This window comes from Emys orbicularis, chromosome 2 (assembly GCF_028017835.1).
Source record: "Emys orbicularis isolate rEmyOrb1 chromosome 2, rEmyOrb1.hap1, whole genome shotgun sequence".
Taxonomy (NCBI): Eukaryota; Metazoa; Chordata; order Testudines; family Emydidae; genus Emys; species Emys orbicularis.
Genome location: NC_088684.1, coordinates 60,982,362 through 61,005,364, shown reverse-complemented (window position 1 = coordinate 61,005,364; position 23,003 = coordinate 60,982,362). Strand labels below are relative to the sequence as shown.

General features: G+C 40.5%; 1 protein-coding gene across 1 annotated transcript in view; it reads left to right on the top strand.

The window, feature by feature from the left end:
- Positions 1-23,003, top strand: part of PREX2 (phosphatidylinositol-3,4,5-trisphosphate dependent Rac exchange factor 2) — a 310,741-nt gene that overhangs the window by 134,099 nt on the left and 153,639 nt on the right. The window contains exons 12-18 of the mRNA XM_065397932.1: positions 6,977-7,080; positions 8,490-8,539; positions 9,201-9,276; positions 10,902-10,974; positions 16,547-16,689; positions 16,812-16,904; positions 19,977-20,125. Of these exons, the coding sequence (XP_065254004.1) occupies positions 6,977-7,080; positions 8,490-8,539; positions 9,201-9,276; positions 10,902-10,974; positions 16,547-16,689; positions 16,812-16,904; positions 19,977-20,125 (688 nt within the window). The remainder of the gene's footprint in view (positions 1-6,976; positions 7,081-8,489; positions 8,540-9,200; positions 9,277-10,901; positions 10,975-16,546; positions 16,690-16,811; positions 16,905-19,976; positions 20,126-23,003) is intronic.

The following is a 23,003-nucleotide window of genomic DNA, read 5'->3' as shown; positions in this document are numbered from 1 at the left end:
GTGTTTCAGAGGGAGAAAAAATCCTTCCTGATCCCTGCAGCTGACCATTTGAAGCCCTGAATCATGAGATTTGATAATAGTCATTGTTTCAATGCTGAACTGCAAGATTTCAACATGGTGAGGGCAATGAAGAGCTTCCTGTTGTCACCATGGCCTAGAAGGAAGGGATGTGATGGGGAAGGGAGGGGTGCGATGGCTTTTCCAGGCACTAAAGGCAAGGATGCAGGACAGTGGTTGAGTTAATATAAATCCTGGGGATAGTGCCTTTAGTGAGCTCGGTGTCTACGCAACATAAATCTGAAATGTCACTGCCCTGAAGAGCTCGCAAACTAAATAGAACAAGAGAGACAAGCAATAAAATTCCATCTGATCTTTGCATTGTGGTGTCAGAGCAAAACACATTCGCTGCGCTGTGTCCCTGTCGGGTCTGTTGGGCTTGCCTGAGGGGCTCTGATCTCTCTCTCTCTGTCTCTGTGTACATATACACACAAACATACACACACAGGATGCTTATGCACAGATAGAAATGTGGAAAAATACATTATTTTAATAAAAGTACTAAGCTCTTCTGGAGTATTGACTGTGCTTGTCCCTTCACCATTCTGAGCCCCGGATGGGAGAGATGGCAATGGTGTCTTTCCCAGTGGGATATCCCAAGGCTACCGTTGCCATTGTAGCACCCTCTTAAAATTGCTCCTGCCTGAGGACATTGCTGCATTTCAGCTGATTTCTCCCCAGACCAATATTCTAGTCTTTTTGCACATCCCCATCAACTCCAAGTAGAATTGAGTCCTTATTATTTCCTTTACAGCAGTTATTTCCTGTTTCCTTTAGAGGGAATGTCATAAAGTCATGGGCAGTGGGACCAGAAACACTCACATGGGCCACGGTTTTATTCTTTTCAGAAAAGTTTTGGGCCAAGACATTTGAGATATGAAAAAATGACCCCTGAATGTGAGGGTAAATGGAACAAGGGACCCTCCACCCAAGGTCTGTCTTTTTCCAATTTTCTAGGTTTATTCAGTCCCCACATCACCTATTTTCTCTCGAGTTCCACACCTCACTCACCAGAGACATGGACCCCATCACTCCTGAATTTAACAGGGATTTTGAATCTGAACCTGGGGTTGCCTATAAAAATTCATTAGCTCCATGTCGATAAAGAGCTGAATCAAAACTCCAGACCCAACAGTCTGTCCTTTTGGAGTGTCAGAAATCTAAATCCAGATCAGAATTCTGCATTATCTCTGATAATGACCCATTGATCAATTTGGGATCAGGGAGGTCCTCGAGCCTCTTCTTTCCTCTACACAAAGAAAGAGAGAGTGAGCCCAGGAGAACTGATGGTCATCTCCACTAGCCCCTTTTAAGTCCCTTCAAGATGCTCTCGCTGTACTTACCTTGTGGAAGGCCATATGCTTTAATGGTAATCCCCATTTATCTGCTATGCCTCTCTGTCTCTATCCATTGCCCAGCCTGACATTGTCACCTAAGGGGCAGGGACTGGCCCTGATAGAACATCCAAGGCAGATGATGTCATCAACATTGTGACATCTAATTGATGAGTCCAGCCCTCTGAAGTGCTATCCAATGAGATCTTTGCATTTTGACTGACTTCTCCATCAAAGTCCTGTTCTGGCTCCCTGCTCCCAACCGCTAAAATACTTAGGGAGCTCAAAATTGAGTGAGTGGAGTTGCGACCTGACACACAGGGTCACAGAGCCACTCAGGGTTGGCCTGGCTGCCCCCCATCATGGTGAGCAGTGCCTCAAGCAGCAGAAGGCTGAGAAGCAAGTCCTGGCAGAACCACAGCATGACCAGACCAGCCGTTGTGAGTGTACTGTATGCAGGGCCGGCTCCAGGCACCAGCTTACCAAGCAGGTGCTTGGGGCGGCCACTTCGGAGAGGGGCGGCACGTCCAGCTGTTCGGCGGCAATTCGGCGGAGGGTCCCTCACTCCTGCTCGGAGCGAAGGACCTCCCGCCAAATTGCCGCCGCAGATCACGGCTTTTTTTGTTTGGCTGCTTTGGGCGGCCAAAACCCTGGATCCGGCCCTGACTGTATGACTGTTTGTTGGACCCGCAGCACAACTAGAACCCACTTGTGCTACATCATAGGGATTTCCTGAACCTGGGATAGGCTGAAACCCAGGTGGGATTCCACTCAGTTTTCACTTGGACCTGCCTTTATGAGGCTGTCTTCTCACAATCTCTATCATGTGTAGCAATGTAGGGTTTTGTGCCCAAGTCCCACTCTACCAGCTGGGCATTCTCTTGAATGCAGGGACACAGTACATGGATACAGGAGGAGAAACTTTCAGACCAAGTCCTCAACTAAGTCAAAAGTAGTAGTTAGCTAGATTTAGTGAAAACCTGCTGGTTAGGTTGGAAGTGGTTGACCACTTCACTGCTGTATACAAACCACTCCACAGTGACCAGATGTTAGCCCCTTTAACTGTAGGAGGGAATGAATCATCCCCGGATGATATCGAGAAGGCAAGTTCATAGATTAATTGATTCCAAGGCCAGAAGGGACCATTGTGATCATCTAGTATGACCTCCTATATTACACAGGCCACAGAATTTCCCTCAAATAATTCCCAGAGTATATCTTTTAGAAAAACATCCAATCTTGATTGTCCGTGATGAAGAATCCACCAAGACCCTTGGTAAATTTGTTCTAGTGGTTAATTACTCTCAAAGTTAAAAATGTATACCTTATTATTTCCAGTCTGAAATAAATTATTTGAAGTGTGTCCCTTTTCCTTCTAGTTTGAGTATGGGTGTTCTTCCTATGACTATGGACAGGAGCAAGTCTTCTGCCAGAGCTTTAAGAGCAGTCTCTATACCTTGCCAAAAATGTGACTGAGGGGACACAGAACACTGGTAGCTGACACATGGCATTGTAGACTATAGGTAGCTAGCTTCTCTAAAAAGTTTGACACTAGGCAATACTTTGTGGTGTCTCCACTGTTGAGCAATGTCTCCTTTAGTATTGGTCTGACTATTGCATGTTTTTGGGTGAGGGATAGATTCCCCTTGGCAAAGGAGGTGTTGGCTGTTATTAGTAGGGGTCCCACATATTCTGTGCTGTTTTTCACCATCCAGGAGGAGGAGGGGACAGAGTAACAGGTGGTGGCCTTGGTTGCCATTAGTGCCTCCATGACTAGTACTACTGTGAACGGCCCAAATTCTTAGAAGGAGGATGTTATTTCTAGCCCTAGTTTTGTTTTGTCGTTCTTAGTGGCTCTTGAGGCCATTCTAGTTGCAGATGATCTTTTCTGTGAAATACGATGATTTCTCACAACAAGAGGTGCTAGGTAGTTGGGCTGAGTAAAATAAATTAGGGTTTGCAGTCTGGAAAAGTTCTTCAGGGTGTGTCCTTCTTCACACAAATTTCTGAGTGAGTAAGCAGGAGTGGATTTAATAAAGTTGGCAAATGTTGCATTGGGCCTTTCACAGGGTGGCAAATCTTCAGCCCTGGCACTTTTGCAATACAGAGCCTACCAAGGCTACATGGGTCAGCTGGACTCTTGCCATTGTGGAAGCTTCCATTTTGTTTGAGGAGTATACATGGCTAGCAATGTACACGGCTACTCTAATTATTTTTGCACTACTTGTCAAAGCCTTGGGGACCTTTTGGATTAATTGCTGCTCCTGGACACCCAAATAACAGCAGTATGCAGAAATGCTTTTTTCTTCATCTTCCATTTAACAATGGTCAAGGAAATCTGAGGGCTTCAGGTGACATCCCAGTTCTTTGCTATTGCTTCTTCAATATCCTTGGCTGATAAAGAAAGGTGAGGATCAGGGTTATGAGTACTCTGAACACACGTAGAGTAGAAGGAGACAAATCCAGGTTATTCATCTCTCTTCATATAGTTTTTTGCATTTTAATGCGAATGATCTATACTATTTCTTCAATAATCATTCAAAATGTCAGACTGTAGTATGTTTACTACACACATAGAACTTTTGTCAGTAGAAAGGTTTTGATGCCAAAATTTCTTCTACTGATCTTTTAAATTTTATCCAAAATACACTAATAGATTCCCTCAACACAGACTTAAATGAATGTTATGTGATTTCACAATGAAAGAGTATTATATCTGAGCATGGAAGTTTGAGCCAGACATATTACTTTCATTAGTGTGTGGATCCAGCTGTGTTTCAGTGAAAATAGAATTCTTAAAATAAAGTTGAATGATGAACCATCTGTTTTCACGGGGGGGGGGGGGGAGGGGGAGTTTGGCTGTTATGCGCATTACAAATGTTGTACAGGGTTTTGCTAGACTCAGATAGTCACTATGCTGGTCATTTATTTTCAGTGTGCTGGCATTATTTTTATAGTGCAGACCCTCACTGTGCTGAACATTGTTTTCCTAGTGGATATGTAAACTCTGTGGTAATGAAAAAGTTATTTTTCTTTCCTTGTTTTTCCCCAATCTTGCTCAAAGAAGAAATTCATTTGCTAAACCTACCTAGAAGCATTGTCTTTGACGTTTGAGAGGACTCATTATTATCAGTTAGTGGGTTGAACTGTCTTGCTGGATCAATTATCCCTGCTGATTATAAATGCAAGTTTCCTTTCAACATCATAAGGAGCTTTGTAGTTACCAAAATACCCTTAAGGTTAGCTAATTTACTTAAATAAATATTAGGATTGTGCAACACACTCTGGATGAAAGAAGAACTAGATCAAACATTAGGCTATACTTTGCACCACACCATTTTTTAAAGGTTCCAAAAAGTCTTGTGAACTTTATTTAATTTTTTCCCCATGTCCTTGCATCTCCAAGTTCCATTTACTACTGGAAGCAAGGTATACTGGAATGAGAGCCTGTTTTCACAAAATTTCCAGCCTGCTTTGCAAACTCAAGATATTTGAGGCAATTTGGATAAGCATCTGTATTTTGTGGTGTTTATCCAAACTTCTGAACCATCATTGCTAAATATCCTAGCAAACTGAGACATTTAGAAGGGTTCTTTTTTATCATTCTGACATTAATAAGTTCAGTTTTGTATGTATGGTTCGTTTTACGTCAATGAAAGTTCTTTGTGTGGAAGAACTACAGAGTTAGACTCATCTGTGTATTTAATTAACCTTGATTAAAGAACAAAACAAAACACCAATATAGAAAAAATAAAAATTCCAATGGCTGAGTGAGAGATCAGGTTGAGAGAACATTTATAAATGTATGTATAAATATCTTCTTACTGTATGTTCCATTCTATGCATCCGATGAAGTGGGCTGTAGCCCACGAAAGCTTATGCTCAAATAAATTTGTTAGTCTCTAAGGTGCCAGAAGTACTCCTGTTCTTTTTGCTGATACAGACTAGCACGGCTACTACTCTGAAACCTGTCATTTATAAATGATAATTTATAAGATTATCAAGATAGCAAGATTAGATTTTTAACAATTGGGTGCATGAGATGTATGGAATAAATGTTGACATCACTGAGATAAAACTTCCATTAAGGGTAATGTCAATTTTACCTGGGTAAAGACTCATTAAGAACTTCAAGAATTGGCCTTAGAGTTTTATGAATTAGTTGTGTAATTATACAGGCTGTCACCCTGTCTTCTTAAACATCCCTGTAAAAGAGAATAGGCATTTATTATGGCATGCTTCCTGGTGCTCTTCTACTAGCCCTTAATATGGGCCCTATTTGAATCTATCTATATTAATGTATGACCCAATTACCAAAGTGTCTGAGCACCTCACAATCGTTAATATTTTGATTCTTAAGACACCCCTCTGAGGTAGGGAAGTACGATTGTCCCCATTTTATGGATGGAGACCTGAGGCACAGAGAAATTAAGGGACTAGCTCAAGGTCATAAGGAAGTCTGTGATAGGAAACAGAATTAAACCCAGATTTCCCAAGTTGCAGGTTAGTATGCACTAGGCCAGGGGTAGGCAACCTATGGCACGCGTGCCAAAGGCGGCACGCGTGCCGATTTTCAGTGGCACTCACACTGCCCAGGTCCTGGCTACCGGTCCGGGGGGCTCTGCATTTTAATCTAACTGTAAATGAAGCTTCTTAAACATTTTAAAAACCTTATTTACTTTACATACAATAATAGTTTAGTTATATAATATAGACTTATAGAAAGAGATCTTCTAAAAACCTTAAAATGTATTACTGGCACACGAAACCTTAAATTAGAGTGAATAAATGAAGACTCGGCACACCACTTCTGAAAGGTTGCCGACCCCTGCACTAGGCTATCTCTCCTTTTGAATGGAACAATCTAGCTCTGATTGTTTACAAATTTAAGATGCGGGTCTCTTTTGCAAGGATGTTAACTGTAATTGGAATATTGCCAAGGCAAAGACTTCAGGAAATACTCCATATATCTCATGCATGAGACTATTTAAAAACCCCATAATCTTGCCTCCTGGAGCTCTTGGATGTGTGGAGACTATGCACCTGCTCCTTTTTGGGATGTCATTTACTCCCCTGCACAAAACTGGTCAGCTCTGCTGGCTAGTGTGGGTGGGTGACAGTAGAACTATGGTTCAAGCTCCCACCTATGCCTTCCTCCTGCTTTGAGGTGCTATGCAACCTTGGCGGGGAGGGGTGTTAGGACAGAGCAACCCTTGTGCTCCTAAGAGTGCAGGGCCTGCCATTCCGCCTGACTTTTTATGGGTCATGCAAGTAGGAAAGGCATCGTACACTCCTGTCCCGCTCTCTAGGCATCAGCATAAGGGCTAGAAACTATTTGGCCCCAACCTACAAAATTCGTTTTTCTATGTATTGTTGCTATTTAAAAAATATTGACATTTGCTTACTCAAGTAGATCTTTTCCATCTTAAATAATAGCAACATATGTTTAATTATAGATCCATGATATGTCTTTATTACTGAATGTATTTGGGGTTGTCTTGTAGGGAATTACTGTATTTGTACCCTTAATTAATCTGCCTGTGCAGAAAGCTGGAATTCTTTGGCTAACACTTGATAATTATTAGTTACAGATAAGCACCAGTTCAAACCTGAACACATGCTCTACAGGTTCCGTTATGATGATGGAACATACTATCCAAGAAGTGAAATGCAGGATGTGATTTCCAAGGTATAAACAGCTCTTATCATTAAAAATGGGTCAGATACAGAGGTCCTAGTTTAAAATCAAGCAAAATGCATTGTGTTAGGAAAAACTATGTCCCTGGACACCTGTCTAATGTGAATCAGAGTTAATTATGTATATCTGTAGGCAAATTTTGGCTCTTGGCTTATTGCAAACCATATTTTGAATACAGAAACTGAGAAATATGTTTCTAAAAATGATTTTATCCAGGAGGTACTATGTTACATAAACATATAAAGGATATAATGCCCACCTTTTTGAATGACTGGAGTAGAAACAGTAGTTTACTGTATTTTTCAGTCCACTTATATTCAGTGAAAAGAAAAAGAGTATGGGAGTATAAACCAGAATTTCTTTTTGTTTGTATCGGAGTGGCTTTTGGTATTCCTTTAGTGTGTGAAGGGTATATTGGCTTATTAAAAGTCACCTGATGTTTTAATGGAAATATGCAGGTTGCATGATCTCCACCCTGACACTGTACCCAAGGATATATTGAAAGAATAAAACAAAGTCAACAGAGTCCTCTTTAGTCCCTTTGATGTTTTTAAATTTGTGATCCTGTGGTCCTGATCCAGTGGAAAATTGGGACCATTCAGGTTTTCTCCCAGCCTACTGAGTTAGGACAGCTGCTTCACTGATTCTTCAATTAGATGTTTCCTAATATAGAGTGTCTCAAGTGAAGGGGATCCCTCAATGCAGACTTAGCAGACACAGTTTCTGCCTAAACTTTACATTTCTTTTGTTTTGCCACTGTACCATGTGCCATAATCTTAATGCTGTTTTGTTAAAACTGTATATGGATAGTTACATGCTTGTGATTAAAACATTAGAAACCAAATATATATGACTCTTTATTAAAAGTTTTAAAACTTTTGAACTGTTTTACATCTAATTTTTATTTGGCTTGCTTGTGGATACAGTGGGTTATGTTCAATTTGATTTTCTGGCAATATTCATAAATATACTTCACTTTTCTCCTCTCTAGTAATTCAGTTTGTTTGGAATCCTCATTTTCACAGAAAGTCATCTTAGCTGTGAAAGTTTAACATATACATTTCTTTTAAACTAATGTATGTTAAAAAAAATCTTTTAATACTGTGCTAAAGTTATGTAACTCGTCTTTACATATCTCTCGGATTTCTAAGATTAATTAGACAAGCCCATGATAATTTAGTCACAAATATTATTTGTCTTGTAATCTGGAGGCTTATTACACTTCAGAAATAACTGCATGAAAACATATCTATGAAATTAATATTCACTTTTTCTGTTCTACTTTTTTAAAATACAAGTTATTTGCATTATTTTGAATGGATAGGTATTGTCAGAATATGTACTGAGTGGTATTTGCTTCAGTGTAAATGTGGATTTAAACATATCTATATCTTTAACAGGGTGTAAGATTGTACTGTCGTCTTCACAGTCTGTTTACTCCAGTGATAAGGTGAGTCCAGCTGTGAAGTTCTTAGTGACTTATTTAAAACAAACGTATACATTTGAATACTGTAGCTACTATATACAAACACAGAGCCAAATCCTAGCCTGTGTTTCAGGCGGTGTGTTAGTGGGGAAGAAATTGTAGAGAGATTGCTCCCAAAACCCAGAGTAGCAGCAGGATGGGATTCCAACCTAGCACTTAAAAGTACTGTGTACTGTCCCAGGCTGCTTTGTATAGATAGTGCCCCAAGTGTCATTTTCACTAAGAAAGCAGGAATCAGGTTTGTCAGGACAGTTTACTCAGGCTTTTGGAAGAATCTAGTTCATACTGGGCATGCTCAGAGGCTTACCACATACGTAGCGCACTCACATTCATGTTAGCACTATATATCTCACTTGGAGAATCACTCCCATACTTGTAACATGATGCCTATCCTTACACCCAGGGAACATGGTTGGCTACCTAGGGACAAGTCCAGCCCTCCTCCCCACTCCTATCTACACTGTAGGCTTTGGCTTGCTCCATCTAAGGAGTTGAGACCTCAGGGCAGCTTCTGAAGTTCTATTTTTAAGGTACAGAAAACTATTCAAAAAACAACATAGATCATGCTTGTGTCAATTTGTGTGTAAAACATAGGATTTTTTCCTTCTGTTTTTTTTTTTAACAGGGATAAAGATTATCATCTGAGGACATATAAATCTGTAGTCATGGCTAACAAACTGATAGACTGGCTAATTGCACAGGCAAGTGTATCCTGGGGTTGATTTACTTTTCTGCATTATGAATTTAACTTCCTAACATGGAAAGTTGTAATTTATCACATAGAAGAAAATGAAAATACGTTGTTTTAAAGTTCTAATTATTAGAACAGAGTTAATGTAAATATCCTGTTGATTCTGTAAAACAGCAAGATTCAGCTGTCCATGGTCAGTTGCTGATCTTCCTGTGTTTCACATTGATCTTTCAATTTTTCATGCTGCTTAGCTTCTTGCTGCTTTCAAAATGCTAGCATTTTGTTTAATAATGTGTATAGTTAAAATGAATGGTGTGTGAAGCTGCAAATTACTGACTGAATGGACAAAAGGAAGCAGCAGGGAGCAGTTTACAACCAGTTTGTTTTAGGCAAAGTTGTGGTTTGTATTGGAAGAAAATAGGAAAAACTTCTTTGTTGAATCAAGTTGTACCAATATTTTCCTAACTTTGCTGCTTTTCTGGAGTGTGATTATGTGCTCCTGTTATGGAGGGGCTGCAGAATGTGAAAAGAATTAAGTGTTTTCTTTGGGAATAGCATGATAGAGGGGATTTAAGAATCCTTCCTTTTCAACACTGGGGTACTTGGATACCTGGGAACAGAAAGTTATGTGGATTATAAATAAAAGTTAACATGGTTCTTTGAGTAGGTTTAAATATAGATTTGAGCATTTCTGTTCACAAAGATGATGAAAGAGCATAGAAATTAAAGTAGGCAATGTATGGAATGAAGAAGATAATTTGTGAAAATGAGTTTTAGAAACAGAAAAAGTTACAAAAAATGGAGGATCTCTTATGAACTTTAGTTCTGAAGGTTGTCAATAAATACTCAATTTATAGAGACAATGTAATATTAACAAAAAGATTCACCATTTTATGAGAAAATGTTGTGGCTAATAACAATGGGGGCAATCGTCACTGAGATGATGGAAAATGTGTGTTATCTAGGAGCATAATCTGCCCATGATCTTTGTGCACAGCTCTCCACTGTTCCAGTGTGATTTCTGTGCATGATATGAAGATAGAATAGGTTCAATTTTTCTGAATTATTATTCATTATTGTTCATTCTTATGTTCTTATATGACTAAGGGAGGATATGATAGAGGTCTATAAAACCATGAATGATGTGGAAAAAGTAAATAAGGAAGTATTAGTTACCCCTTCACATAACACAAGAACCAGGGGTTACCTAATGAAATTAATAGACAGCAAGTGTAAAATAAACATGAAGAAGTACTTCTTCATACCACACACAATCAATCTGTGGAACTCATTGCCAGGGGATGTTGTGAAGGCCAAAAGTATAACTAGGTTCAAAAAAGAGTTAGCTAAGTTCATGGAGGACAGGTCCATCAATGGTTATTAGATAAAATGGTCAGGGACTCAACCCCATGCTCTGGGTGTCCCTAAACCTCTGACTTCCAGAAGCTGGGAGTGAATGACGGGATGGATTGCTTGATAAATTGTCCTGTTCTGTTCATTCCCTCTGAAGCATCTGGCACTGGCCACTGTCAGACAACAGGATACTGGGCTAGATGGACAATTGGTCTGAGCCAGTATGGCCATTCTTATGTTCTTATGCTCTTATATTACATAGTGTTTATTATGGTTTAACAGGGGGATTGTCGGACCAGGGAAGAAGCAATGATCTTTGGTGTAGGACTATGTGACAATGGGTTTATGCACCATGGTAAGTAAATTCTGCTCAAGCTAAAGGTCACAGTTTGTTGAATTACTTCTGCATAGCAGGCAAATGGTACAGGGACCGCCCCAAGAGATTAGAAAAGGGCGAAGGTAAAATCAGTAAATCATTTCAGTGTGTACCTGAAAAGAGGGAGCTGTCTGGAAATTTAAAAAAAAAGATGTTTAACTAAGTTTTTCTTGTATTATTTTAGATTAAGTTAATAGTGTAGGGAAGAATACATACAAGTGTGGAGTGGGGCTTTCAGTCTTTTTTTCAATCTTTTTGAAGGATTTATGGTGGATTATTTATTAATAACCACTTAGACAGTGGTAAAAATTGATCTTGCTGTTCAAATATAAAGTAAGACTATAAGGATCAGTAGGACTTGATAGCAGGCAACCAACATCCCCACACAGCCACCTGGCAACAAGTGTAACCTGGCCACTCCCTGTGACCCACAATCCAGAGGTTCAATGCCATGGGAAGTTTCACCTTGGGGAATCTGACTGATCGTGGTCTTAGTGATCCCAAATTGGCTCCTTGTCTCTATATAAGCCCATGGGGCATATCAGGAAGTGTCCAGGCAACAATGTGGACCCCTAGCTAGTTGCCATGACTGCCCTGCTGCTCTGTTCCTGAACTCCAGGTAGTAATCTCAGCTCTGATTTGGATTCTGACTCCCGATTGACTCCTGAAACCCCAACACAGATCCTGATTCCTGGTATTGACCCTCAGCCTGATTCCTGGCTCTGTCTCTGTCCCTCAGCTTAACTCCTGACTCTGACTCCAGCTTGACACTCAGTTTGACTCTTGGACCCTGATACTGGCTCTGACCCCTGGCTTCAGTTCCAGTATCTCAATCTCCTGCTACTAATCCTGCCTCCCTTTTGCCCAGGATCCTGGACTGCCACTAACCCATATAGAAAGCTGTCCCTGTGGGACATGTAGGCAGTGGGTTGTCCCCTACCTAGAATGTCCCAATGGGCACTAGACCACCTGGACAGGTTGACAGCCCACAGGAGGAACTTCTCATGTTTCAGACACAGGTGGTGCAGCTCTCGTCTGAGAATCAGACCCTGTGAGTGCAGACCCCCCAGCAACTCGATGAAAACACTGTTATAGGCCCAGGTGACACAGTACACCACCAAGAATCAGCTATTGTGAGAGCAGCCACTGGGTTGTGGGACTAGAACACTGTGCCACAGTGCACCCAGACTCTGGTCCAACAGTCCCCATCCCAGAGCATTACAATGGAGACCGTAAAAATGTAGGGCTTTCCTCAACCAATGGCGCCTGCTGTTCCTGCTCCACTTACAGTTCTACTCCATTGACCAGGCTAAAGTAGGACTCATAATTAGTCTCCTGATGGGAGAGGTGCTGAAGTGGGTTTCACTCCTAATGGAACAACAGAGTCCAACACTATTGAACTGGGATGTCTTCCTCCAGGCCTTCTCTATTTTTGACAACCCCCACCATGCTCACTTGGTGGAAGCAGCCCCATGAAAACTATGGCAAGGGCAGGGACCGGTTGCCTCCGAAGCTACCCACTTTAGGCAACTCATCTCCAATACAGAATGGAATGAAGCTGCCTAGCTCATGTAATCTGCATCGGAATTGATAGAAGAGATCAAGGATGAACTAGCTCTCATGGAAACCCTGACTCATCTAGATGCCTTCATCAGTCTTGCTATATGCATTGACAACAGGCTGCATGAGTGAAATAAAGAGAGGAGGTTGGCTGCACCACCACCTAGACGATGTATCCCAGTACCCATCTGTGGCCAGTCCCAGAACTTATGCAAATTGATGCAGCCCGTCATCATGTGACCTTGAGGAGAGGGATTACTACTGATGGCATGGCTTGTGTTTCTATTGTGGAGAATCTGGACACACTTGCCAGCTGCCCATCACGGGCTCTTGCACAGAAAAAGTAGGGAAATGACCAAACCCAGGCCCAGTAAGTGGGACCAGCCTGGTTGGACCAAGGGATATCCATCCCCAAGCTGCCCCCATGTCTTACTGAAGCATGTCCAAGGCACGATGAGCCCAGCACTTGCAACTCCAGGTTTGCCTGCATGTCCCAGGGAAAACCTTAAAAATACCCCCTAGTAGGTGCTCGTGGACTCTGGGGTTGTGGATAGTTTTATAGCCGCTGATATGGCACAAGCCTTAGGTATCCTGCTGCAACAAAAAATGGCCCCCCACCTTTTAGAAACTACAGATGGCTCGCTCCTGTCCTAAGGCCCAGTAAAACTGGAAACGGTACTCCTGGAAGTCATTATCCAGGACTATAGAGAGATCCTCTGGTTTGGAGTGATCCACTCACTACACTTCCTCATAATTCTCAGCATCTCATGGATGGCCACTCATGACCTGCATGTCCTTTGGTGTGAGCAGAAAGTCATTTTCCACACTGAATTCTGTCAGCAACTTTGCCTGCATGCACCATCAGATGAGTCTTGACTCCAAGATGCACCCCTCTATCCTGAGTTCAGGATGCTGCTGAGGAGTCCATGGGCCAAGGCTGTAGCCCAGCAGGGACCCCCATTAGAACCAACTCCTGCCCTATCTGCCAAGTACCATGACTACATGGATGTTTTTGAGAAAAAGAATGTGGCTGCTCTCCCACTCCAGCTTGACTATGATTGTCCGATTGAGCTGGAACCTGGAGCCAAGATACATTTTGGCTTCATCTATGCCATGTCAGAGCCAGAGCTGACCGCTTTGCGATCCTGTCTCCAGGAGAATTTATCCATCCCTTCACCTCCCCTGCTGGGGCCTGAGTTCTTTTTGTTGAGAAGAAAGATGGGACCTGCTTTTATGTGTGGATTTCTGGTCCCTTAAACAGGTAACCATCAGAAACCGGTACCCTCTCCTACTCGTTCTGGAATTGTTGGACTCTGTAACATCAGCCCAGGAGTTTACCAAGCTTGACCTCCGTGGAGCCTTTAACCTGGTGTGGCTCTATGTAGGGGATGAGTGGAAAATTGCCTTTCGAATCCAGTACAGCCACTACAAATATTTGGTAATGCCATTCAATCTTTCAACAGCATTCCAGCACTTTGCAAATGAGATATTTCATGATAGTCTATATCCAGGAGTAATAGTCTATCTTGACCATATATTTATCTTAGAGAGCCCTGAGCAGCACACTCAACGCGTCTGGTCAGTTCTGGATTGGCTCCACTGCCATGGCATATGTGCAAATCTTGAGAAGTGCAGCTTCAACTAGCATTCCATGGAGTTATTGGGATACATCTTGTTCAATAAGGGCTTCTGAATTGACTCCAGAAAGATGGATGCTGTTTGGACCTGGGCAGCCCTTTGGAACATCATGGAGCTTCAATGCTTCCTGGAGTTCACTAATTTTTGTAGGCACGTCATTCCTTGGTTTTAAGATCAGATAGCTAGAGCCCTGCAAATCTGCAGATATCTGCTTTATATCTGCGGCTATCTGCAGACCATGTTTGTGTATCATCAGATGCATATACAAATTTTGTATCCACGGAGGGCTGTACAGATAGTCCATAGAAAAAGCTCGTCTGCAAACATACCCTCTTCACCTGGTCAATGGGCATTCAACCAGTTCAAGATGGCCTTCACCAGTGCTCCAATCATGATTCATCCCAGTCGAATGCAGATCTTTGTTGTTGAGACCAACACACCTAATGTTGCAATTGGGGCAATACTTTCCCAAAGATCTGGCCCCCAACAGCACCTGCTCCCTTGTGCCTATTACTCTCATAAACTCACACTGGCAGAACAAAATGATGAGATTTTAGATAAGAAGGCTCTATCAATCAAAGCCACCTTTGGAGAAGATATATACAGATCATAAAAACTTGGAGTATCTCAGAAGGGTAAGGAGCTGAACCAAAGACAGCTTTGATGGGCCCTGTTCTTCACATGCTTTAATTTTACTATCACCCAGGAGCCCAGAACAAGGCAGCCGATGCCCTGTCCGGAAAAGGGGACTACCTCCCTGACTACAACTTTTCCCCACACTGAGTCACCACACATCCTCAGGCCCCATAATTTCCTGGATGCCACCATTCCCCAGGACCACCTGTCCCTAATCCATTCAGTTATGAAGGAGAAGCCCCTCCCCAGCAACCTTGAAACAGTAAGTAAGGAACAACACCCCTTGTGGGATTGTTTGCTTTACATCAAGGGCTGCTTATATATTCCACCAGGGTGCCCCCAAGTTCCCAACGGGAGGTGCTATAGTGAAGTCAGGATCAATGGGACTTGAACTCAGGCCTGGAGGATTATTAAGCAGCCAACATCCCCACAGTGCCACCCAGCAGCAGCTGTAACTGGGCCACTTCTTGTGACCCTCAATCCACTGAGGTTCAATGCCATGGAACATTCTGCCTCAAGGAATCTGGCTGACAGTGGTCTTAGTGATCCCTGATTGGCTCCTTGTCCCTATATAAGCTCCTCAGCTTGACTCTTGACCCAGTTACTGGCTCTGACCCCTGGCTTCAGTTCTGGAATCCCAAGCTCCTGCCATTAGTTGTGCCTCCCTAGCCCAGAATCTTGACAAAGACATGATTCTTGCCCAGATGCATTCACAGTTTTCATTAGACAACACTAATGCAGAAAGACCAGACATGGCACAAGAGTTCAGTAAAGGGAGAATGTGGGAACGAATGTGAGAAGAAAGTAGGAGGGATTGCTATAAGAAGTGAAATTCTAAAAAGCAATTAAAGAAGAGAAAAGAGGCATTTGGTGAATGAGAAAGAGGTGAGTATTGGAGGAGCGTGACCAAGTGTGAAGCAGAGAGTAGGAGAGAGTGCCCCAGGGAAGAGGAAGACAAGAATATCAGGAGAATTGTATAGAGTAAGGGTACGTCTATACTTACCTCTGGGTCCGGCGGTAAGCAATCGATCTTCTGGGATCGATTTATCGCGTCTTGTCTAGACGCGATAAATCGATCCCGGATCGATCCCGGAAGTGCTCGCCGTCGACGCTGGTACTCCTGCTCTGCGAGAGGAGTACGCGGAGTCGACGGGGGAGCCTGCCTGCCGCGTCTGGACCCGCGGTAAGTTCGAACTAAGGTACTTCGACTTCAGCTACGTTATTAACGTAGCTGAAGTTGCGTATCTTAGTTCGAAGTGGGAGGTTAGTGTGGACCAGGCCTAAGAAGAGGAAAAAAGAGGAGTAAGAGCAGAGATATATGTAGGGTTTTGAAATTGACGACAAGGAGGTTAAATGTGATGCCATCAGAGACAAGAAGCCAATAAAAAAATTCAAGGCATGGGTCTTCTGATTGAAACAATGGAAAAGATGATTTCCTCAATAGCATTTTAGAAAAACTGGGAGAAGTGGAAGAGGGGAGGCCTCAACTGCCCTTCAGTCATTATTTGTTTAAGATTTTTTTTATTCATTTTAAAATATACAATTAGAAAGTGTAATTTATTATGAAAATTCAAACTCCTCTAGTGTAGAATTAACTCTAAAATAGCTTTGCAGCATTTAATCTATGTAAGCACTTTACCAATATTTAATTGTTTTAAAAACATATATTCGGGAATTCATAATAAAAGGATTAATCTTTGTATTTTGTATCATAAAGTCTTAGAAAAAAGTGAATTTAAAGATGAGCCACTTCTTTTTCGCTTTTTTGCGGATGAAGAAATGGAAGGATCAAATATGAAGCACAGGCTTATGAAACATGATTTAAAAGTAGTGGAAAATGTCATAGCCAAGTCACTATTGGTAAGTAAACAAATTGAATGATAATTGGCAAGCAATAAATAGGATTCAATAATGTTAAATAAACACCATGCATTATTGTTTAATGGAAAGGCAAATTGTGTAATTTTATTTTTATTTTTCAGATTAAATCTAATGAAGGCAGCTATGGTTTTGGTTTAGAAGACAAAAACAAATTACCAATTATTAAATTAGTGGAGAAGGGGTCAAATGCTGAGGTAACATATACTAATATATAGTCTGACATTTGTCTCTATTTTATGGTAATGTTTACAAATGTACACTTACAGCTGTATTTTGATATACAATTTTGAAAATTTAAGATAATGTAGTGTTTTAATTTGTCTGTTTTTTCAAGAAAAAAAGTGTTGTTTTTAATTGTTTTTATCATTTTTGTTTATGACTGTTGCTATTACTATCATTTTATTCTTACTTATGATTTCCAATATATGAACTTAGAGATACCATACATAAATTATAAATATATTTATTTTCATGTGCTACATAGAATACGGTGGCATCATTATTCATGAGTGGCAGAAGCACTGTTGAGAAGAAAATGTAATGAATGAAAATAAAACATGTGTTCTACTCCGCAGACATAAATTTGATTTATTTCCCATAAATGTGGTGTGTCAAGGCTTTTATGGTTTTTATTTGTAATAATGTAAAATATAGAGTTTGAGATGTTGAATGAGTAAGTTAGAGGGCTTGTGTTTACATTAGCATTGCTTCAGATAGACCTCTGTGGGGTATATACAGAGTTCGCATTGACATGAACGGGACTAACTGTACTTATACAGAGAAGTGTGACAGTAAAATATTCTATCTGAGATTTTATTTTACAAAGGAGATTTTTAGAGCTGGTAAAGGCCTTTAGGGATAGGGATTAGGATAAAAGGAGACTAAGGCTGTCAAGCGATTAAAAAATTAATTGTGATTAATTGTGCGATAAATTTTTTTAATTGCACAATTAATCGCACTGTTAATAAAAGAAAACCCGTTATTTAAATATTTTTGGATGTTTTCTACATTTTCAAATATATTGATTTCAATTAGAACACAGAATACAAAGTGTATAGTGCTCATTTTATAATTATTTTTGATTACAACCTAATACAAGTACTGTAGTACAATCTCTTTATAATGAAAGTTGAACTTACAAATGTAGAATTATGTACAAAAAAACTGCATTCAAAAATAAAACAATGTAAAACTTTAGAACCCAAGTCCTACTTCAGTCAATTGCTCAGACAAACAAATTTGGTTACAATTTGCAGGAGATAATGCTGCCCATGTCTTGTTTACAATGTCCCCTGAAAGTGAGAACAGGCTTTCGCATGGCACTATTGTAGCCGGCATCGCGAGATATTTATGTCCCAGATGCGCTAAAATTCATATGTCCCTTCATGCTTCAATCACCATTCCAGAAGACAATGCTGACGATGGGGTCTGCTCGATAATGCACCAAAGCAGAGCGGATCGATGCATGTTCATTTTCATGATCTGAGTCAGATGCCACCAGCAGAAGGTTGATTTTCTTTTTTGATTGTTCGGGTTCTGTAATTTCCGCATCAGAGTGTTGCTTTTTTTAGACATCTGAAAGCATTCTCCACACCTAGTCCCTTTCAGATTTTGCATGGCACTTCAGATTCTTAAACCTTGCGTCGAGTGCTGTATCTATCCTTAGAAATCTCACATTGGTACCTTCTTTGTGTTTTGTCAAATCTGCTGTGAAAGTGTTCTTAAAACAAACATGTGCTGGGTAATCATGCGAGACTGCTATAACATGAAATACATGGCAGAATGTGGGTAAAATAGAACAGGAGACATACAGTTCTCCCCCAAGGAGTTCAGTCACAAATTTAATTAACGCATTTTTTTTTTATGTGCATCATCAGCATGGAAGCATGTCCTCTGGAATGGCGGCCAAAGCATGAAGGGGAATATGAATGTTTAGCATACCTGGCACGTAAATACCTTGCAACGCTGGCTACAAAAGTGCCATGTGAATGCCTGTTCTCACTTTCAGGTGACATGGTAAATAAGAAGCAGGCAGCAGTATCTCCCGTAAATGTAAACAAACTTGTTTGTCTTAGCAATTGGCTGAACAAGAAGTAGGACTGAGTGGACTTGTAGGCTCTAGAGTTTTACATTGTTTTGTTTTTGAGTGCAGTTATGTAACAAAAAAAATCTATGTTTGGAAGTTACACTTTCACGATAAAGAGATTGCACTATAATACTTTTATGAGGTGAACTGAAAAATGTATTTCTTTTGTTTATCATTTTTACAGTGCAAATATTTGTAATAAAAATAATAATATAAAGTGAGCACTGTACACTTTGTATTCTGTGTTGTAATAGAAATCAATATATTTGAAAATGTAGAAAAACATCCAAAAATATTTAATACATTTCAATTGGTATTCTATTGTTTAACAGTGCGATTAATCACGATTAATTTTTTTAATTGCAGTTAATTTTTTTGAGTTAATCGCTTAAGTTAACTGGGATTAATCGACAGCCCTAAAGGAGACACAACAAATAAGTGGTATGGTGCAACCATAGAGTTATATCCAGCCTGAGTCCAGCTCTGTTATCTTTCCGTAATTCCATTTTGAGTTGTCAACTGTCTAGTACTGCCCTGTTCTCAAGTGGCAATAAGACTTGGAGGATGCCTTGAGCAGCTCTGTACATCCTGCAACATTCTAGCTGGAGGTAGTTTCTTCCCTAGTTGGCCAATAGTTTGATCTTTGACCTGACATGTTGTATACCTCACTCAAAGGTGTGAAACTCAAAACTTTTGAGTTTATGGTTTGTTTTTGTAACTTATGAAATATTCACATACTTCTTAAAATATTCAGCAAGCCTCTATATTTGAAAGTAAGTTTCAGTTTTTTTAGAGAACAACAGGTAGGGAAGTTAGTTAATGTGGCAATAATAAAAGTTGGCCCAATAAGAGCGGTCACATTATCTACATTATATTAATAATTAAGACTATTGATTTGTACTGCAGAGTATCCAAAGGGCCCAGTCAAGATCAGGGCCCTTTATGCTAGGTGCTTTTGAAACTTGGAGTTTACAATCCACATTTTTCCAGGTATAGTTTAGGGCTGTTTTGTGGATGCTGTGTGGAGGAGACTAAAAAGAATGTCTATATCACTGACTCCTAATGGGCATGTCTATAGGCAGACAAAATCAATACAATGTTGGTTATAAAAACCAAACCTAACAAGAACAAAACAAAGCAAAATGCTCAAGTGTTGTTTTTTTCCTCCCCCCTCACCTAGATGGCAGGCCTGGAAGTTGGGAAGAAGATATTTGCCATTAATGGTGACCTAATTTTTCTGAGACCCTTCAACGAAGTGGATTGCTTCCTGAAAGCATGCTTAAACAGCAGAAGGCCCCTCAGGGTACTTGTGAGCACAAAACCAAGGGAGTAAGTTGTGCTTCCTGTTTTGGGAATTTTAAAAATGATAACTGAAGTGAATTCTAGAAGGCAAATGTCTAGGTAGTAAACAGGAAAGACAGCATTGAGTTAATGTTATTGCATTATTGGGATAAGGTGTACTATTGCGGAGAGGTTATTTAAATTACTTAAATGGCCCATATACACTTATCTGAGCAAGCAAAAGTATTGTTCTTGAATAATAAAATGATTAATACAATATCAACATGCCAGGCCTCACATCTAATCAATCTGCTTTCAGTTTATCTGCATTACATTTATCTGCATTACATTTATCTGCCAACAACAGCAAAGGGAAAACATCAGTCACTTTTGACGTTCAAGTCTGTCATTTTAAATACACGTAGAAACCACAAGTATAAATGAAGTTTTTCTGAATATATAGGGAATTTTGACCCACTTAGCTGACATTCTGTTTTTAATAAACTTCCTCTGTCTAGGGACTATGTCCTGACCTCGCCTGGGTTAGACTCAATGATCTAATGGGTGTTTTGCATTTCTATTCTGGTTCTACAAATAAAGTACATAGGATTAAAAAGTAACCCTCTCAAGATCTTTATTAACAGTTGGACTCCTCGCAATACAATGTTTTTGACAATTCTTACGTGACTGGCGTCCCCTTTATGTAAAAGAAGTAAGGAGTGCCTGTTTACTGTGCAACTTCTTCAGTTCTTTTCATCTGTGTCTAAGCCTTAAATGCACGTATTCAATAGAAACAGAGGAATGAAAGGTCTGATTTAACCCTTACTTACACCACATAGGTCCAGTAAATTTAATGGCGTTACTCCTGCTTTACACTAGCCTAAGAGAGCGGTGAATCAGGCCCAAAATTACACTAAGGACTACATTGTGACTTGGACTACATGGCTGCACAGAATAGGGGGAATCATAATCCCCCTCCCACCCCCCCGTCCCTTACACAGATGCACAGGCTAACTGTAGTGTGGATCTGCACTGGAAGAAAAGAGAATTGTCCTCCCATCCACACCCCAGAGCAGGTGAGCAGGGAGGGGCATCTTGGCACTGGGATGTCCCGCTAATAAAAACCCACACAAAATAAGGGGGAAAGCAAGGGAAGAATTGTGCCGTAGAGGAGTGGCTCTCTGGATGTACTCTTGGGATGATACATTTTACATATTACCTTTTGTTTGGGGCTGTGTCTGAAGGCACAAGGTACCTCTACATCTTTGTAATAATGTATATATGTATTTATGTGTTTGTGCTAACCTTTGGTTTCTTCCCTTTTGTTTCTTGTTTTAAAAAATGTATTTATTGCTTCCCTTTTCTGGCACAGTCTGCAAGGTAAAGGCCTCTCTATTAAGAACCAAAATTAAAGTGCAATATACTATATACAGCAAATATAATAAACAGCTTTTTTATTAAGTTTTCATCAGGCTTCTGTCCAATATTTAAGAGTTCATGTCTGAAAACAGTTTCCTGCATTCAAGGTTGGGTATCCTATATCTAAGACAACTTTATCCAGTGACTAGTGAGGGGAGACTATAGGATTGATTACTGTTTGTCTTAGCATGTGTTATGAATGTTCTCAAGAATGAGTTGTGGGATGGTTAATTGCAAAATTTACCGATCGCTGCTAAAACAGTACTGCTAGGGAGAGGCTTGATCCTGAATTCCTTATTCAGGAAAAACTCCAGTTGAAGTCAGTGGAACTCCTTGTGAACAGAAGCTTCAGGATTGAGTCCCATATTGGTAAAATTAGAAAAACTTAATATTTGCAGGCTGGTTGGTGCACTGGGTCAGTGCTTTGGCCTTTACCTGTGTAGACCTCAGTTCAAATCTTGATAGAAGTCCTAAGTGAAAATGAATATGTCTCAGCTTTTGTCCACAACACAAAGCCAATTTAAACTAATGAGTTCTACAAGACTCAGGTCTTACATAGTTTCCCCCAGAGTGTGTGTATGAAGTAGGGAGAGATGCTTATATAATGCATTTTGTGTGGAAATTTTACAAAGTGAGACCACTGAGTTTTCCCCAGCTTTAGTTAATATCCAACAGTCTTTAAAAATCTGTTTGTAAAATACATCAGTTTTTAGAGAGATGCCTGGGCTGCAAAAGGTTTTGTATTCAGGCTCTGCCTATAATTGTCTCCAAGTGCCAACCATATTTTCAGCTTCCCCTGCTATCAACAAGAAGTGAAGTAATGAAGCTGATTTATACTCCACGCTATATTTGAACGAAGATTTTTTTTTTACCATATTGTGTGAACATATTTTAAAATTACCTTTATCTCTTTCCAATTCTCAAAATTATTATTATTGTTTATTACCATAGTGCCTAAGGGTACATCTACACAGCCCACAGCAGCAAACCTCCCAGCCCAGGTCGACAGATTTGGTCTTGTGGAGCTCTCACTAGTTGGGCTGGAGCTTGGGCTCTGCAGCCTAAGGAGAGTATATTTTTTCACTGGAATTTGCTGATTCACCAAAAGTGAAATGTTCTCTGGAAACAGTTCTATTCTGACAAAGTTCCAACAGAACCCTGCCAGGTTTCCCAGCTCCTCGGTAGCCTGTCTCATGGACTGATGGGGAGCTGAGAACTTGGGAGCTCTGGATTCCAGGTTCTCAGCTTCTCAGCAGCCTAGGCTCCCAAAGCATCTAGAGTCCACACTTCTTAAGAGCCCAGCAGTTACACTATTCAGGAGTTGAGCATCTCAGGGCTACCAATGTCTGTGGTTCTGGGGCAGTCCACCAGGTGGGCTACCTGTGAGCGGGGGAGTCCAGGGCTTCCAGGGTCTGTGGCTCTGCCCAGAATTTTGAAATTATTGGTTTTCGTTCCAAATTGGAACAAAACCAATTTGAAATATTGAAATTTTCCATTAAATGGAATT